Here is a 19,636-nt window from a genome sequence, read left to right as displayed (position 1 = left end):
GGTGATCGTGCTCCGGGTCCGGATGGTTTCAACTTCAAGTTTATCAAAAAGTGTTGGTTGGGTCTCCGTGCAGACTTCGTCAGCCTGTTTAATAGTTTTTATGAGGGAGGTTCAATAAATAAGTGTTGCATGTCCTCGTTTATTGCTCTAATTCCAAAAGTAAAGGATCCAACTTGTCCGGCGAACTATAGGCCAATAAGCCTAATTGGTGTAGTAAACAAAGTGATTTCAAAGGTTCTAGTGAATTGTCTTAAAGGGGTGATTGGAAATTTAATTTCGGAACAACAATCGGCATTCTTGGCTGGAAAAAATATTATGGACGGTCCGCTTGTGCTAAATGAAGTTTTATGTTGGGCAAAGAAAACGAAACGGAAGGGGATGTACTTTAAAGTGGACATCAATAAGGCATATGATTCAGTCAATTGGGAGTTCTTAAACTCGATTATAGGCCAAATGAATTTTCTGAGTAGATGGAGAGGTTGGGTAATGGCAACAGTACAATCTGCCAGAGCTTCAGTCCTGGTGAATGGCTCTCCGACTAGGGAATTTGATTGTTCCCGTGGGCTACGTCAGGGGGACATGCTATGACCATTTTTGTTCGTAATAGTTATGAAAGTTGTTAGTGCATGCGTCTGTCGACTTCGTCTTGTATCGAATCTTGTCTTAGATAGATAGAACAGGGCACGTATTTCGAAAAATCAGGTAATTCCGCATGAGTGGCTAATTCCGCATGAAAATGCACATGAGTAATTCCGCACGGAATTAGATTCCGCATGGAATCTAATTTCATTTGGGAGCTCTTTCACACGGAATTCCAGGCCTATAAATAGTCTTGTTCATGCGAAATTACATATAGAATTCCGGTCAGTGTAACGAAGTGATGCCGAAGTGCCGACTCATTGTAATCAGTCATTATATCAATCAGAAAGGCAATTTATGAGTATATCTTGCTGAATTGACCTTGTTTCGTCTGTTTCCGCCTTTCGTTACAAGGATAAACTCTTCTGGTCGACTCGTTCGGGTCCGAATTCGATCCTACAAGTGGTATCAGAGCTCAGGAGGAAGAGTTCATACCAATTCAGCTGCAAATTCTGATTTCTACACCTTCTTTTCTTCATTAAACAAGTTTCCATGGTTAAAATGATCTGAAGTTCACATATATCATTCAAAACAGTGTTTTAATAAAGCCTTGAGAAAATTGAACATTAATTGGATTTAAAACAGATAAAATCTTTAATTCCACATGAAATTCGGTTTGAATATGAGGACATCACCATAATTTCGTTTGAAACTGCTTCTAATTCCGCACGGAATTAGAATTTCGTTTGAGTAGTTCCGTTTCAGAACTAATTCCGTTTGAAATTTGAGTAATTCCGTACGGAATTACCTGATTCCGTTTGAACGTTGCTAATTTCGTTTGAAGTTTCCTGTGCAGGTAATTTCGTTTGAACTTGGTAATTCCGCACCAAGTAATTCCGTTTGAAGATAATTTCGTTTGAAACAATTTGTTTGTGAAACTTTGAAACCGAAACATGGAAGAGGAATTCTACAACGCGTTTGCTACTCCGATTACCATGACACAGCAAGCAATGCTGGAAAACGAAATGGGCACTATACAAAAACCGCCCAAACTCATGAACATCGAGGAGTATAAGGGTTGGGAGGAATGGTTTGAGAACTGGGTACAAGCTAATTACTTGGATGCTTGGGAATGTATTGAAACAAAATACGTTAGACCAACGAATGATGATGAAGAAGTGATTGCTATCAAAGATCTTGGTGCCGAGGAGAAAAAGAAATACAAAAACGAAAAGATGATGATCAGTTTTCTGCAACAGGCAGTCAAAGAGGATATCTTGGTCTTACTGCAACACACTAGGAGTGCATATTCGATTTGGAAAACATTACGATCTAAGTTTGTTGGAAGCCAATAGATGATCAAAAACAAGAAATCACTTCTGAAAAAAGAGTTTGATTTATTTCAAGGTTTGAAAAATGAAAGCACAAAGCAGATAATTGAAAGATACTGCAATCTGTTGGTAAAAATGAAGAGAGTGAGCATCAACAAAGACAATGAGGAGTTGATTGAGAAATTAGCAGATGCATTGTCGCATGAGACTTGGGGCACATACTTGATGATGCTAAGAAACAAGAAAGGGTTCAACAATCTAACTCTGAGCAAACAATGAGGAGTTGATTGAGAAATTAGCAGATGCATTGTCGCATGAGACTTGGGGCACATACTTGATGATGCTAAGAAACAAGAAAGGGTTCAACAATCTAACTCTGAGCAAGTTTATTGAGAAGCTAGAAGCACAGGAAATGGAACAAATTAAGATTTCAAGAATGAAAGTGTTTGATGGTGAACAGGACATCAGTTTGTACTACAAAGCAGGGCTGAATGACAAGACCAATATGTCACCGAAGGTTGAAACTGCATTCAACACAAAGAGTTTATCGGGTGGTTCATCAAAAGGATCAAACAGCAAAACAAGCTTTTCTTCATTTCCATCATTTGATCCAAATTTGGCAACAACAAAGAATGGCAGGAAATTACAATGTAACATTATTTTGAATCTTGAGGATGATCAAGATTACACAGAAGAAATTGCAAAAAGCCACATGTCTTTGTTGGGGACTATTTTGGAATCGTATGGAAGTTTTGTTGCAGGTCGGATCGGGAATCCAATGCTGACTAAGGAAGATTACGATCATATCGATGCTGAAGAGATAGAGCTAATGGATATAAAATGGTGTTTGGCTAGTGTGTTGAGGAGAGCTGAGAAATTCAAGCAGATCACAGGAAGAGATGATCTTCGTGAGGCTAATGTTTCTACTTTAGGTTTTGATAAATCTAAAGTCACTTGTTTTCGTTGCAGGGAAAAAGGACACTTCAAGAGGGAGTGCACTAATCACGAAGCAAGTGGAGCTCAAAATCCATTCAACAATAATGATTACTACCAGAAGGCCATTTACCATCAAGTTGCTCAACAACCAAATCAACAACAGGCACAAACGGCACATGGAAGAAATGTAATTGAAGAATCTGCTAAGAGAGCTTGTATGGTGAATCAAGATGAGAAGAAGTCATCAACAGAGTTCAACTGGGACAAATATATCTCAGCTGATGGTAAAGCATGTGTGATAGATCAAGACGATGAAAAGTTACCTGAAGGGTTTAACTGGGAAAATTTCAGTTGGGATGATTATGATCCTAACAAAACTTCAGTTCACACAGCTTTTGTTGCTCGAATTGAAGAAGACAGTGATGATGATACTGAATATTATGCAAAAAGAATGAGAGATCATTTGAAAATGATGGCAGAAAGTGACAGTGAAGATGAAAAAGCTAAACTGTCACACCCCGATTTCCACGTGTCTCACCGGTGGGCCCGGTGGGGGATTACCGTGACGATGTTGGCAACAATATAGTCAAACCACACAATTATATAATGCACAGCGGAAGCATAAGATAAATATATAAATTTCAACCTCTGATTGTAATATCAAAATGTATTACAGGGGTTGGATATATCCACAGTGGATCGTAAATAATCATAAATTATTGTTCCATCAGATACTGCAATCAAGCTTGCGAGGCTTATCCCGACGCTAGGGAGCTAATACCAACCAATTACGTTTAGGTACCTGCACTTAATCTTTTTGGGGAAAATACGTCAGTTTACACTGGTAAATACATTCAACTGACACATTTGAAAATGTTTATTAAAATTGATTTGAATGCACAAGGCACAAACTCTTTTATAACTTGGGAAAATTCATAATGATCTTGTGAACGTTTTACATGTTCTTTTATGCGTTCAGTAGCCCGGGTCGTGCCGGGTTAAAGATTTATAGACACACCACGTTTGCGTAAAACCGTAGTATAAAAACCACCGGCTACGTCTTTTAGTTTTAATGTCGACACTTTATACCGGGTGTACGCCTACACCGGGATGTCGATGGTCGTGGCCATTTCGTAAAATGATGCCAAGGATATCCGGGACAACGGTCATTAAACCCCCCCAAAGGCTTATAAGCAACAAAACTGTTTAAATGAGCCAATCATATTTAATCAATTAACCACCTAAGCGATGGAATTATATAATGCTCAATCAAGCGGTATTAATATACCGTAACCCAAGCCCATATAGGGGAAATAAGTTAAAGTATTTACCTTTGCAAGTATAAATCCTTAATTAAGATCAAGTCACCGATAGCTTTTACTGGGGCTCCTAATCTGGAACGAAGGTTTCAATTAACCTCTTAGAATCCTAACGGTCCTTGTATTAGCCGTAGCTTAAACCGGTTGATTCCGATATATAGATATGGTTAATTCGCACGAAAAGGCGAAAACCGAGAATGGAGTATGATTTGGACCCAACAAGTTCAGTGACTTGTTATGGGTTTATAGTTCATACTCTGGATTTTGGGGTTCAAATAATATAATTTGACCCATATCGGCTATTGCACGAAAACTAGTTCCATGAGCCGTACCGTGTGCGCAAATAGGCGAAACGGTTAACCATAAGTGTCCTACGCTTATTTCCTAAGTCAATATGCCTTAAAAGTATTTTGGTATCAGTAGGATACCTTCCGTAATGCCCGTAACGAGTTTGAGTTAATATTATGCCCCGTAGGGGCTTTTCGGTCATTTTAAAGACTTTAAAAAAGGCTTTTCGAGTTCTACAGGAAATCTGAGTTTCCCGAACAGCTTATAAAGCTTAAAATACTTTATTTATTATTTAAAATCAGTAGCAACTGGAATCGGGTCAAAAGACCTTGTAGAACTCCCGTTTTGGCCAAAAAGGGCATATTCGGTATTTACCGAACCGTAGCCATAACCGCAGGTTATGAGCAAGGTAAAAATTATTAAAAATCTTTAAAATTCCCAAAATATTATTTTACCACAGTGGGTAAAAGTTTTGGTGACGAAAACTTGGGTTAGATGGGCGTTATGCTAATTGCGCCGTTAATTACAAAACTTTCTTAAAAGTGCGCCTTTAGCATAACTCTCATTCTAGACCGGATTGACGTGAAACTTTAGGGACATGCTTATAATTTAATAAGCAAGGTTTGGTCCGTTCACCGTGTCCGAAATACTCGTTTTAATTTTAAAAGGCCGTTACGGTCCAACTTTTAGGCGAATGACGGAATTGCGCAAAGACTTGGATAACTCATGAATCGACCACAGAGGTTTAATACCAACATGTGACCTGGTCTAAAGAGTCCTAAGGTATATTTATACCTCACTAAAACGGGTCAGAACTGAAGTCAAAGTAAAAGTCAAACTTTGTGACATTCGGCTCCGAACCGGGTTAATATAGCAAATGATCGATTCAAACGAGCGCAAACAAGTTTATATACTTATATCATGTTTTATGATTATCAAAACAGGTTCCATAACATATACATTACAGATTAGCATAAATCGCTAAAAATAGCTTTCTGTTGACTTTTTAACCGCACGTTTGACTCGATATTTGACATAGCTTAGAGTGGTGATCAGGGGGAACCATTTTAGAGGTTTATTACCCACATAAATACCAACTCATAACCACTTTTGATTCGTCATAAGACTGAACCATTACTGATTTATGTAAAGTCAAACCGTAGTTACGACGGTTTGGTTCTTAGCCATTTACTAAGGAAATGTGACACCACAAAGGGTTAGATCACTTACAGAAGTTGTGTTCTTGCTTATGGAGCAGAGAAGAGGACTTGAGAGCTCTTGAAATGACCAGAGGTGTGTGTTTTGATGTTGTGAATGTTATGTTGCATACTAGTGCTATTTATAGCAAATGTCATGGCTCAAGATCATTACACACAACTCTACAAGTGCCCTTGGATGAATGGCAGGTGTATTAGAGGGTTATGGGTCGAGTAGGGAGCACCCATGCCTCATTGATTGAGGTTTGGTCGTTCACAAGCTCCAAAAGCCATGTAGTTACAAAATTCTCATGGCCTTATTGCGCCGTTAATTACAAACTTTCTTAAAAGTGCGCCTTTTAGCATAACTCTCATTCTAGACCTCGGATTGACGTGAAACTTTAGGGACATGCTTATAATTTAATAAGCAAGGTTTTGGTCCGTTCACGTGTCCGAAATACTCGTTTTAATTTTAAAAGGCCGTTACGGTCAACTTTTAGGCGAATGACGGAATTGCGCAAAAGACTTGGATAACTCATGAATCGACCACAGAGGTTTATACCAACATGTGACCTGGTCCTAAGAGAGTCCTAAGGTATATTTATACCTCACTAAAACGGGTCAGAACTGAAGTCAAAGTAAAAGTCAAACTTTTGTGACATTCGGCTCCGAACCGGGTTAATATAGCAAATGATCGATTCAAACGAGCGCAAACAAGTTTATATACTTATTATCATGTTTTATGATTATCAAAACAGGTTCCATAACATATACATTACAGATTATGCATAAATCGCTAAAATAGCTTTCTGTTGACTTTTTAACCGCACGTTTGACTCGATATTTGACATAGTTAGAGTGGTGATCAGGGGGAACCATTTTAGAGGTTTATTACCCACATAAATACCAACTCATAACCACTTTTGATTCGTCATAAGACTGAACCATTACTGATTTATTGTAAAGTCAAACCGTAGTTACGACGGTTTGGTTCTTAGCCATTTACTAAGGAAATGTGACACCACAAAGGGTTAGATCACTTACAGAAGTTGTGTTCTTGCTTATGGAGCAGAGAAGAGGACTTGAGAGCTCTTGAAATGACCAGAGGTGTGTGTTTTGATGTTGTGAATGTTATGTTGCATACTAGTGCTATTTATAGCAAATGTCATGGCTCAAGATCATTACACACAACTCTACAAGTGCCCTTGGATGAATGGCAGGTGTATTAGAGGGTTATGGGTCGAGTAGGGAGCACCCATGCCTCATTGATTGAGGTTTGGTCGTTCACAAGCTCCAAAAGCCATGTAGTTACAACAATTCTGCATCTGGGCACTTTACGCGGCCCGCATGGGAGTTCCCATGCATTTTAACGCGGGTCGCATGAGTTCAATAAATCAGATGCGTAATTGAGGTGGCTCGCGGCCCGCCTCAACTTAAGCTTAACCTTCACGCGGGCCGCGAGAGGTTAAGATTTCAGGATTTTCAAATCCTTTTGCAATGATTGTAGAATCCAGCCATTAATAACGAAATCTTTCGTAATGATTTACCTGACCTTTCGGTTTTGAAGGGGTAACTTTGCGGTTTGGCCCTCGGTTATTTACCGATAGGGGCCTCGTGTTATTTACCCGCATTATTAAGTCCCTGGTTTATTTATTAATTATATTGGAAAGCCTTAACTTTCACTGTTGTCGCTTTTAACCCTTCTTCTACGAATTCGATCGTAACTTTCTCGTTTCATATCGAAACTTCGCGAAATTCATATATATTATTTTAGTGAGGGTATAATACCGTTACAAAGTCTTTGGAACGTTAAAGGGTCACTCAGAGGTATTATTAAACATGTTGACACAGTTAACCCCTGTAGTTTGTAATCTCTCACTTTCTTTCGCGTTTTGTTTTTGTACGATCTATAATTTATTCGTTTGAAGGTTTAAGCATTATTTAGGGATACTATACAGTATATTTACCCTTGTTGACATTTATAACCCTCGAATTTATATACTTTCAAGGTTTGTCAAAATTAGTCCTTTATTTATTATGGATGCCACGTGTAATCAAATGACACGTGTTAACACATCATTGGACACAAAATTTCGAGGTGTTACATAAACAGAAAAAGAAAAAGGTCAAAACACCGGTAAGCAGTGATGATGAAGATGTTCCGGTGGTCAGAAGAAAAGTTAAAGAAGTTCCAAAGTTCAAAATTGATGAAGAAGCTGATGCACGGAAGATTCAAGCAAATTGTGAAACCTGTGAGATTTTGAAGAAGAAAAACAGTGAACTGATTAACAATATGAACCGATTGAAGGAATCATATGATGTGCTGAACAAGGCCATGAATATGTACAATGATACAAGCGAAGAACAAGCAACAGCAACGAAGACACTTCAAGGAGCGTTCATGATAAAGCAAAAAGTTATGAACAATATATCGAGAAGTGTGCTGCTCTTGAACAGAAACTGGAACTACAAAGGATAGAAACTGAAAGAGTAAATCGTTTGTTGAAAAGTTACTCATGTACTTCTTATTTCATTGACATGATTTATCGAACTGTTGAAGGCATGAAGGCATTTGAGGATGATGAAGTAACCGAAGAACAAAAGGTTTCTGAAGAAAAGGCTCCTGAAAAGAAGACTGAAAAGAAGAATGACACAAAGAAAAAGACTGACAAAAAGAATTCTGGTAAGAAACAAGGTTTCAGTTATAACAAGTGTCCACCCCCGCTGGAAAATGGATATTTGCCTAGAAATCCAAATTCTGAAAGAGTTCAAAAGGCAACAAACTTACAGTGGGAGTCTGAGTCTACAGTCAATTTGCCAGAAAAAATAGATGTCACGTTCACATCATCTGACACTGATCAACAATCTCAATTAATGAAGAAAGTGGTGGATCATGTGTTAGATAACGATGAAACAGAGGAGTCAAAGTCAGAGTCTATATCAGAGTCAAAATCTGAGTCCAGCACTCCGAGTCAAACAGAAAAACAGGGCAAAAGAGTTTACAGTAATGAATTTTTGTTATCAAAATCTAATTTGGATGATGAAACGTTTAAAGTTGCTTATACTTTGAATGATTCTGATAAATTATATTCAGATGAGGAATTTCCAATAAGAGGTGTTAAACCTGAATTGATAAAAAAGGTTTTCAAATTAACAGAAATTAATATTTCTGAAATAAAAGATGTAAATCTTACTGATAAACCTAAAAAATACACCTCAAGAGTACAACAAAGGTTAAACAAGAAAAAAAGGTTACAGTTCTGGTTCTGGTTATCGAAAGAAACCAAACCATAACGGTAATTTCAAAAAGAAAGGTCTTGGATTTATTCCACCAGAAAATCAGAAAAATGAAAAATATATTCGAGATTTTAAATCAAAAATGACATTTGTTTCAGGTACATCTTCTGAAGAAGAGAAAGAAAAGTTGTTCAGAAAGCAGTCGAACAGAGAATTCCTTGCAAAGAAGCAAGAAGAGATGCAGACTGTGTATCAGAAGAAGGAAACTCGAACCTGTTTCAAGTGTGGAAAAAGTGGTCATATTGCCATAAATTGTTCACAGGCATTTCAAACCAAACAGGGAGTTTTTAAAATGAAAGAGAAAGTGATTGAGTTTGAACCACCAATTGATAGAACCAAACTATTTAAAAATTCAAAATTTGAAATTGGTGAATGTTCAAACAAGTTTTACAAGAAAAGAGCTAAATCTGACAACCAGAAATGGGTTGTTAAGAAATCGGGTGATAGTTCTAGCGATGATTCTGATAGGTCAAAATCAGAGGAGCTATCTTCTGGCGATGAATCTGATTCCACAAAGTCAGAGGAGCCACAGGTTGAGGAAAGAGGTGAAAAATCAGTTCCGACTGTGGATGATGTGAATTTTCCACCACTTCAGACTGAAAATTTTCAGAAGAAAATTGGTTAAGTTGAAATTTCAAACCAATTTTATTCCGATAAAAAGGTTTTTGATGTCGAAAAGGCCTTTAACCCCAAAGTGAAACACATCTTTGGTAAAATGATTGATAGAAAAGTCAAAGGGGTTAAAGAGTTCTATGAGAAAAAGATGGGAGGTAAGAAACCGAGTGATGGTGACTTGGTAACACCCAAGGCTGGTCAGGCTTGGGTGGACATATTCTTTGAATGAAAAACCTGACTTGCCGGAGCTCCTAAGTTGGTAATCGTGGAGCATGAGTCGGCATCATTCTTTGTATTTGGATAGGTAAATTTACAAGTGGTACAGAGGTTAATCAAGGTCATTAAGTTGAACTTGATGTAATCCTGCATGTGAATAGGTTGAAGAACAAAGCAAGATGATGAACCCCGAACCTACAAGTGGTTAAAACAAAACTAATTTTCCGGAAAAACTATTTTGATTAAAACAAACTTAAGTGTTTTGAAATCATAATGGGAAAATAGTTTGTTGAGAGGGGGAGTTCTGATTGTTTATGCCAAGTGGATGGTGATTTGAAGCAATTCACATCAGTTGTCAGTATCTTGTACAGTTTGTTTTCAAATTTCTTTAAATGTGTTTGCGTTTTAGGGGGAGTAAAAATTTCAGAAATTTCAAAAACATTAGAGAATTTGAAAAAGTCAAAAAACATGATAAAAACCAAAAAAGAGTTTTGTTGAGAAAAGAGGAAATTATAGTACATCAGTGGACTATTACAACACGCTAAAGAAATGTAAAGTAAAAAAATGTGATAAACAATTTCACTGTGGATGTGCCAGGAGGTTTTTACACATTTATTAGATTGTATTCGAGATATAAACCTAAATTTCAAACTTACTTATCTCGTGGGTAACATTTCTTGGATATATGGGTAACCCCCGAAATCTTGTTTGATAGGTCCCTCTTTCTGAGATACTAGGTCTTTATACTCAGTGATATCTGGGGTATTATCCCGGGACTTCTGATTTTGCGGAAGCAATAGCCTAGTCTCCGTATAATACTTTACAAAATGCTTGAAATATAGCGCAACCCTCAGTACAAAAAAATAATGAAACATTGAAAAATGCTAATCATGTGCTGTTGAAGAAAAGATTCTCTAAAGGGAACACACCTAAAGTCGAGCCGTCATCTCTCTGCTGAACGGAAGTTCTGACCTGAGCTCTCACGGTTTCGCATTTAATCCTTTAACAGATATCATCTTGGTATACTCACCTGTAAGACTGAATATTGGGATCTGGATACGGGAGTATATTCAAGTGGTGGGACATGCGAATAAGTTTAAGTGCTTAAAACTCTAATATCGTATCTCAAAACAGTTGAACTTTGTGTGAAAATTTAAGTGGACCAGTATATTGACAATCTAGGTGAATTGTTTAGAATTTTAAATGAAATGAAGCTTAATGGTGTTGGTGGTTTGTCTCATAAACTGATATGATCCTCTTACACAAACTCACAAAAAGATTGTCTGTAAATATTTCTTTACTGTATTTCATTTTATTCAAAATTCCAAAAAGATTTTCAGTGTGTTTTTAGTATAAATTTTGAAAAATCCAAAAAGATTTTCGACAACTGTTGTTGGAAAGCTAATTTTCAAAATTCCAAGTGCTAAACAAGATGAGCATCATTTGAGGAAGAGTGTGAGTAAAAATGTTTTGAAATCTTTCTTGCAAGTGGTCATCAGAAGATTTTAATGTTGAATCAATGTTTTTACAAGTGGTTCATCAGAGATCTGTAAGTAGTGTCTGAAATTGCAAAAGTCTTTATGGTATAAAGCTTATGTTTATGAAAGAGACTGTGCAGGTTAGCTAGGTTCCGATTCCTGAGGATTCTATGTTTAGAGAGCCAGGTTTCGATTCTGAGCAGAGTGTGAGCCAGGCGACGATCTTGAACCTGTGAAAGCCAGACTGTGATCCCAGTTTATCGAATGGGGGAGTTTGAAGATGCTAAGAGCCAGGTGTTAATTCTGGAAGCTTGTAGACACGCAAGCTGCTGATGAATTTAAAGATTCAACATTCGAGGGAGAGAGTATTTGTTCAAGGGGAGTCTGATGGTGCTGATAGAGAAGAGAAGAGAGAGATTTGAGGATGATTTACAATGTAAGATACTTTGAAGAGAAGCCCGAAGACTGATAAAGACTGAAGATGCGAAGACTCGACACTGAAGACTCGTCAACACTCGAGGGGGAGTCTGTTAGTGCATGCATCTGTCGACTTCGTCTTGTATCGAGTCTTGTCTTAGATAGATAGAACAGGGCACGTATTTCGAGAAATCAGGTAATTCCGCATGAGTGGCTAATTCCGCATGAAAATGCACATGAGTGATTCCGCACGGAATTAGATTCCGCATGGAATCTAATTTCGTTTGGGAGCTCTTTCACACGGAATTCCAGGCCTATAAATAGTCTTGTTCATGCGAAATTACATATAGAATTCCGGTCAGTGTAATGAAGTGCTGCCGAAGTGCCGACTCATTGTAATCAGTCATTATATCAATCAGAAAGGCAATTTATGAGTATATCTTGCTGAATTGACCTTGTTACGTCTGTTTCCACCTTTCGTTACAAGGATAAACTCTTCTGATCGACTCGTTCGGGTCCGAATTCGATCCTACAGAAGCTCTAACTGGAATTATGAAAAAAGCCACTGCTATGGGTCTTTTTAACGGAATCAAATTCTCTAATGAAGGTATGTTTCATACGGAAGAGTGTATGCCGATGATGTTATGTTTTTGGGAGAATGGTCCACCAATAATATAACAAACCTAAGGCGATTGTTGAGATGCTTTTATTTGGTGTCAGGACTAAGAGTAAATTTAGAGAAGTGTAGCATCTATGGGATAGGGGTGGAGGATCACGAAGTACAAGATATGGCAAACTTGTTAAGGTGTAAAAAAGGTACGTTCCCATTTAAACATCTTGGTATGATATTAGGTGCGAACATGAATCTTGTAAAAAATTGGAAATCGGTGATTGATGTATTTAAGAATAGGCTTTCATTGTGGAAAGCTAAAACACTATCATATGGTGGAAGGATTACACTTATTAAATCGGTGTTAAATTCCTTACCTACATATTTCTTTTCACTATATAAAGCCCCGATACAAGTTTTGGAGTCCCTTGATAGAATAAGACGAGTATTCTTTTGGGGAGGATCGGAGGAAAAAGCTAGAATGAATTGGATGGCATGGGATAAAACGATAGCTCCGGTGGAATACGGGGGTTTGGGGTTTGGTTCACTAAGGGATGCGAATATAGCGATGTTGGCAAAATGGTGGTGGAGGTTTAAAACGAAAAAAAGCGGTTTGTGGAGACGCGTTATCTGGGCAATACATCATAATTCGCGAGGATGGAAAGATATCCCAATAAAAGTTTCTATGGCCCGGCCTTGGAAGAGTATCGCTAGTGTTCGAAATATTTTATTAGCCGCTGATATCGATTTAAATACAGCTTCAAATGCAGTCTTGGCTGATGGTAAAATATATTTTTCTGGCTGGATTGTTGGGCCGATTCGGTCCCCTTTTACCTTAAGTTTCCGGACCTGTTTAAAGCTGAAAGTCATAAGGACTCTCTAGTATGCGATCGAATGAAGATTAGGGGGTCACAGTTAGAATTTCATTGGGCCTGGAGGTTATCGACTTTGGGGAATAATGAAGACAGTCAACTCCAACAATTATTGGGGCAGATTAATGGGCTGAATGGGCGAGGATTTCAAATGGAGCAGACAAGTGGTTGTGGAAGTTTGATGGTTCGGGTTCGTTTAATGTTGCAAGCATAAAAAGAATTCTGGGAGCGGCTAATCGCGTGCGGCCTGCAAGGGTATTCAAATGGAATAATTGGGTCCCGGAAAAAGTTGGAATAGTGGCATGGAGAGCTGAAATGGAACGCTTGCCGACAAAGAGTGCATTATTTGCTCGGAATATTCCAGTGCAAAACCAAATGTGCGCCATGTGTGGAAACTATTTCGAGACTAGTGAACACATTTTTGTTTCATGTCACTTTGCTCAACTGATATGGCAAAATGTTGTGAATTGGTGCTCGATTCCACCTATCATTGCATTTGATATAAAGGATTTATTAACACTACATGAGATAAGCTCGGGTTCCTCCAGAAAGAAGAAGGTGTTGTAGGAGGTCATTTTGGTAACACTTTGGAGCATTTGGAAGTCGAGGAATGAATTAGTGTTTCAACAAGTAACACCAAACACGACTAAGATCCTAGACGAAATCAAAGCTTTGGCGTATCTATGGGTGAAGAACCGGTCAAAGACGGAGACACTTACATGGGAAGAATGGAGTAAATTTAAAGTGGGTGGTTAAGCAATTTTTGTAATTATGTAGTTTAACTTGGTGTAAAACTTTTGTATGTTTGGTGGTAGCATCCCGCTACAATGAATAAAATATTTTGTCGGCCGTTCAAAAAAAAAAGGTCATTGGCCATTAACAGTCTCACCTTTGAATATTCCTCCCACCAGTCCCACATTTCACCTATTTTTCCTACACCAGTTCCCCGTTAAAAAAAAAAAAAAAAAAAAAAAAAAAAAAAAAAAAAAACACTTAACGGAGTCAAGCTTTTTTCCAAATTACAAACAAATTTTTTAGGGCTTGTGATCAGAACAACGATACAAGTCGATTGATGTAAAACTTACCTCAAAATGATACTACAAATGACTTGATTTTCGTTAATTGGAAATTTAAACACCCGAATTGAAGCACCGTTTTCATCGTTTGGAGCATGTTTTGAGGTAAGTTTTACATCAATGGTCTCGTATCGTCGTTCTGATCAAAAGCCGTAAAAAACTGTTTGTAATTTGGAAAAAAAAACATAACTCCGTTAAGTTTTTTAACGGGGGACCGGTGTAGGAAAAATAGATGAAAGATAGGACTAGTGGCGCGAATATTTAAAGATGAGACGTCAATAACCAATGACCTCTAGATAGAATTATTACAGACCAATTCCCCATTATAATTCTATGAATATATATTTACATGGAAAAAAAATTAACACTAGCAAATAAACGTGGGGGGTACTGATGTTGATGTGGCCAGGTCATGGTGTGTCAAGTTTTCTCAAATTTGCATGGCTACTCACAAATTTTAACGATAAAGCAGATTGTGTAACCGGGTAATTTTAGTGATACAAAGGATTGAACTGTTTGACGAGAAGCTCGTTCATGTTCATTCGTTTAATAAATAAACGAACATAAATAAGAAATTTGTTCAATTACTTAAATGAACGAACATGAACAGATTACTCATTCGTTTAATTGTGTTCTTAAACATTCGGTAATGTCTTCGTAAATGTTCTTTCATCTACGGTTATTTATTAACTATTTTTGTACATCTATTTATTTTATCTTAATTTTTATATTATTTAATTCTTATTATTGTTATTATCCTAACAAATAAAATAGGAAACTTCATTCTCACATTTATGCATTGTTCCAATTTCCTTCTCATTATTCACATTAACGAATACTATCGACCACAGTTCCATGATTAGTGCTTTAAGTTTTAGGGTTTAGGATTCCCTCTGTCATCCACCTCTAGCTTCCGCCTCCGCTGATTTTATTCGTGTTTCTGAACACATTCGTTTCCTTAATAAGCAAATACAAACATAAAATTTCGTTCCGTAAATGTTCATGAACTGTTCGTAAACACATTATTTCTTTAACGAAAGAAAAGAAACAAAGCCTTATATATTCGTATTCTTTGATTCGTTTACGGTCCTATTGGGTATACTATAATTCATAGCAACAGTTATACATAAAGCATAGTAAAGAAAAAAAAACGTTTTAAAGACATGCATAAATACAAATAAATGGATCTTGCAAAATTTGTCTTTTTTCCTGTGTCTTTTCCAATTTTCTAGTGCCGGCCATATTGACTTTCATGAAAACCATAGTTAAAATTAAAAAAAATATATATATATATTCGTTAAAGAAATACATAAATACAAATGAATGGAATATTGCACAAATTGTCTTTTCCTGTTTCTTTTCCATTTCTTTAGCTTACTTCCATGCAACATGTTATTATTGCACAACATGTTAACTCCCTGTTTGCGGTGTGTACGTATAATATATATATGTATGGACCTTCGGGAGCAAAAGTGGGGGACGGTTAATCATGCATCATGTAGTGCCGTTGATAGTCGAAGGACAAAGAGGGTACATGCACTAATCGGCCTTTTTACGAGAGTTATGCGACTTATGTCCAAGGCTTGATGCAAAACTACTATGGAGCCGGGGGTCTCACTGGAAGCAGGCTCTCTAATCCTATGGGGTAGAGGTAAGACTGTCTACATCTTACCCTCCTTAGACCCTACCTTAGCTTTGCTATTTGTGGGATTTACCTAGTATGATGATGATGATTATTCTTATTATCATTATCATTATTATTATCATTAACTAACGCTCAATTGCATCGTCATGTTAATGTTATAAAAGTCAACGCTTCCTTCTTATTAATACACATTTACTTCACTTGCTCTTTCTCAGTAAGAAACAAAAAAAAAACAAACAAAATGGGAACAATGGGTAGAGTTGCAATAGCCATTGTTGCAATTGTGATCTTAAGGTGGGGATGGAAATTACTAAACTGGATATGGTTGAAGCCAAAGAAACTAGAGAGGTGGCTGAGAGATGAAGGGTATAAAGGTAATCCATACAAGCTTCTAATTGGTGACTTGATAGAGCTTGCAACAATGGTGAAAGAAGGTAAATCAAAGCCCATTCCAGTCACCCATGATATTGCTTCATATGCCCTCCCCTTTGAGCATCATATCATCTCCAAATATGGTATTAATCACTTTCTTCTTCTTTTTCAATATACTTATGTCTTATTTCTATCAATCCATATACGTGTGATTTATGGTAATATGTAATTAGAAACTCAAATTGATACGATTAGTAGAGAGCTACACATCGCATAAGCAATTTTACATGATCCTTTGAGAGTAATATACGAAGCACGGGACAATTATTATCTTTCATGCATCATGTACAGATGTATTATATAATTTTCATAGTTTTTTTTTTACTAATACAGTAGTTATGCGTTGACCGCACTTTTAGATAATAATTGTTTTGAAAAATGGGTATCCAACTATGAATTGTTTGAGCAGGTGAAAAATCGTTCATATGGATGGGGCCAAAACCAAGTATGCATATCAGGGATCCAGAGTTGATAAAAGAGATATTATTAAGATCAGATGAATTTCGAAAACCACACCCCGAGGCGTTTCGTGATAGCCTCATCGGCGGGATTCTTGTCGCTGAAGGGCATAAATGGATCAAACATCGTAAAATCATAAATCCAGCTTTTAATCTTCAAAATCTTAAGGTTTGTGTAGAGGATGTCCTTTTATTGAGCCCAAACAAAAAGTTTGGACACAACTCACCATTTAAGTACATTATTTGCATTTGACATTAAAGCAATAAACAACATCATTTTTTCTAAATACATGTTAAATCAATAAACAACATCGTATGAGAAGCACTAGCCTACTTGAGAAAATTGAGAAAGATTTAACATGTTAAAAATTCAGCTTAACATGTTAAAAATCAAGGTTTTATAAATTTCTTTTACGTAGTTTTTGCATATAAATACAAGTAGAAGCCTTTTTAATAGAAAAAATAAAAATAAAAAATATTTAAAAAACAGTTAAAAAATGGTAAAACTTTTCTTTTACAAAATTGTTTTATTGGAATAGCTTCTACACATATTTATATACAAATACTCCAAATTTAAAAAAAAATAGCATTTAAAGTTGAATTTTTATGATTTATTTAACATGTTAAATGCACTGTTCCCCAGTTCCCTACTTTTTTAGTGTTCTCCAATGAAACTCACACTATTAAATCACTATCAAATTTAATTGTGTTGGATTTGAAGGTTCTAAACAATTTATCACTCATTTGGCATGTTTATAACCAAGTTGTTTATAAATGCACTAAATTTAACATATAACATGCATGATGAATCTTATATCATCATCGACAAGTGAGAGACTGGGCACATAGTGGATATAAAACCTCAAACATCACCAAGAATTTTTGGACACATTGGTTGTGGATAAAAGGTGAACTTCATTGTTAAATGTGTTTGAGTGAGAAGTTCAGGATGGTTCTATGAAGTCTCCACTCGGGTAACCAAAAACAAATCTTTGAGCTCTATGTGAGCAAAACACATAATATTAGGTGGTGTAAGGGGTATATTTGGGTCTAACTAGGTTTGATGGCATATAAAAGCTCACATTTCTTGATTGATTCAAACCTAAAACAATTAATGAATTGATATGTGCATAGATTATGTTCTCGGCTATTAGCTCAAGTTGTAGTGATATGATCCACACATGGGAGCTACTTACCGGCAAATCTGGTTCCACAGAAGTTGATGTATGGCCATATATCAATAACTTAGGCGGAGACGTAATTTCACGAACAGCTTTCGGCAGCTCTTATGAGGAAGGGCAAAAGATATACCAAATCCAAAATGAACAAATTAATCTACTATTCCAAATGCTTTTTATACTTTATATTCCCGGAGGAAGGTAAATATAGTAAAAGATCCAGTAATCGTAATCGGATTATATGTAATTGAATAACAGATGTTGAGTTATATATTGTTTTGAATTCAGGTTTATACCAACACGAGCTAACAAAAAGTTTAAAGAAAATGCTAATGAGATTCGATCAGTATTGGTGGCTATAATCAACAAGAGGAAGAAAGCAATCGAGTTGGGAGAAGGTAAATATGATGACTTACTTGGAATTTTGCTAGAATCAAACAAGAGAGAGATTGAAGAAAATGGAGTTGGAATGAGTATGGAAGACGTGATCGAAGAATGCAAATTTTTCTACATTGCTGGATCTGAAACAACCTCGAATATGATCGTATGGACAATGATTTGTTTGAGTTTGCATCAAGAATGGCAAATCCGAGCTCGAGAAGAGATTTTTCAAGTTTTCGGTGACAAACAACTTGATTTTGAAGGTTTAAAAAATCTCAAGATTTTGACAATGATACTGAATGAGGTTCTTAGGTTATACCCACCCGCGGTCATGATGACACGCGCGACTCATAAGGACACGAAGCTAGGAAACATGGTGATACCGTCGGGCGTGGAGTTATCGTTACCCATGATGCATGTTCATCATGACCCTGAATTGTGGGGAGACGATGTAAACGAGTTTAAACCTGATAGGTTTGCAAAAGGGGTCATTAATGCGACTAAGGGCAAAGGTGTGGGCCCATTTTTCCCGTTTTCTAATGGTCCTCGTATTTGCAGTGGACAAAACCTAGCTATGACGGAAGCGAAAACAGCCATTGCAATGATTCTGCGACACTTCTCATTTGAGCTTTCACCATCTTACCAGCATTCTCCGTTTCGCGCATTCACTCTTCCACCTCAGTTTGGTGCTCCCTTGATTCTACGTAATATCTTATAATTTTTACTACTTAACATGTTACTACTATAGAACTCATATCGTAAAAACATTAAATAAGTTTGAAATGTTCCCATCATCTATGAGAGGTTTGTTGTCAACTTGCACTAAATTTGTTGTTTTCTTGGTGTAATCATGTTATCTTTATGAATAATCTTTGGGTTTTGATGATAAGTGTTGGATCTGAGAGTGTGTGTACTGTGTAGTGTGTGTTTTTCTGATAAAATAGTTAATCAAATTAGAAATTCAATCAAACGGTAATAAACAAACACATCAATCTAACACTACTAGATTTAGGAATGATTTCAAAATGATTTCATTGAATTCATATGATGTAATACAATCACAAAGGTACATACAGTACTCCCCTCACCAGGTGAACACTCTCTCACTTAGTTCTTATGCGCTCAGAAATGTTAACTATTACAATTACAATGAAGAACTATATACAAGAGAAGTGAAGAGCTGGTGACGTTATCATGAAAGCGACCCTTAAAAGCTTCATTAAATGATGTAATTGCCAGTAGTTATCAAAACTGCAGGATAGTTGCACTGTTTCATTTAACTGCTACTTCTATGTGAGTTAATGTGAACTGC

General features: G+C 36.7%; 2 protein-coding genes across 2 annotated transcripts; both read left to right on the top strand.

Moving 5' to 3' along the window:
- Positions 1 to 12,224: 12,224 nt before the first annotated feature.
- Positions 12,225 to 13,721, top strand: LOC110931426. The gene is made up of 4 exons (XM_022174821.1): positions 12,225 to 12,279; positions 12,393 to 12,488; positions 12,687 to 13,064; positions 13,315 to 13,721. Exons 1-4 carry the CDS (start codon positions 12,225 to 12,227, stop codon positions 13,719 to 13,721), a joined length of 936 nt encoding a protein of 311 aa, XP_022030513.1.
- A 2,396-nt stretch (positions 13,722 to 16,117) lies between these two features.
- Positions 16,118 to 19,213, top strand: LOC110928919 (cytochrome P450 CYP72A219). The gene is made up of 4 exons (XM_022171966.2): positions 16,118 to 16,390; positions 16,717 to 16,934; positions 17,900 to 18,144; positions 18,232 to 19,213. Exons 1-4 carry the CDS (start codon positions 16,126 to 16,128, stop codon positions 19,040 to 19,042), a joined length of 1,539 nt encoding a protein of 512 aa, XP_022027658.2. The 5' UTR covers positions 16,118 to 16,125; the 3' UTR covers positions 19,043 to 19,213.
- The last annotated feature ends 423 nt before the right edge of the window (positions 19,214 to 19,636 follow it).

Source organism: Helianthus annuus, chromosome 3 (genome assembly GCF_002127325.2).
Source record: "Helianthus annuus cultivar XRQ/B chromosome 3, HanXRQr2.0-SUNRISE, whole genome shotgun sequence".
In the NCBI taxonomy this organism is placed as follows: domain Eukaryota; kingdom Viridiplantae; phylum Streptophyta; class Magnoliopsida; order Asterales; family Asteraceae; genus Helianthus; species Helianthus annuus.
This window is presented reverse-complemented; position numbering and strand designations above follow the sequence as displayed.

Bases quoted from the DNA above. Each gene is read 5' to 3' on its own strand.
- LOC110928919 (XM_022171966.2), top strand. From the start codon at position 16,126: ATGGGTAGAGTTGCAATAGCCATTGTTGCAATTGTGATCTTAAGGTGG. The intron at 16,391-16,716 runs GTATTAATCACT...TTGTTTGAGCAG, and splicing joins TCATATCATCTCCAAATATG to GTGAAAAATCGTTCATATGG. The intron at 16,935-17,899 runs GTTTGTGTAGAG...ATATGTGCATAG, and splicing joins TTAATCTTCAAAATCTTAAG to ATTATGTTCTCGGCTATTAG.
- LOC110931426 (XM_022174821.1), top strand. From the start codon at position 12,225: ATGAAAAAAGCCACTGCTATGGGTCTTTTTAACGGAATCAAATTCTCT. The intron at 12,280-12,392 runs GTATGTTTCATA...ATTTGGTGTCAG, and splicing joins AATCAAATTCTCTAATGAAG to GACTAAGAGTAAATTTAGAG. The intron at 12,489-12,686 runs GTACGTTCCCAT...CACTATATAAAG, and splicing joins CTTGTTAAGGTGTAAAAAAG to CCCCGATACAAGTTTTGGAG.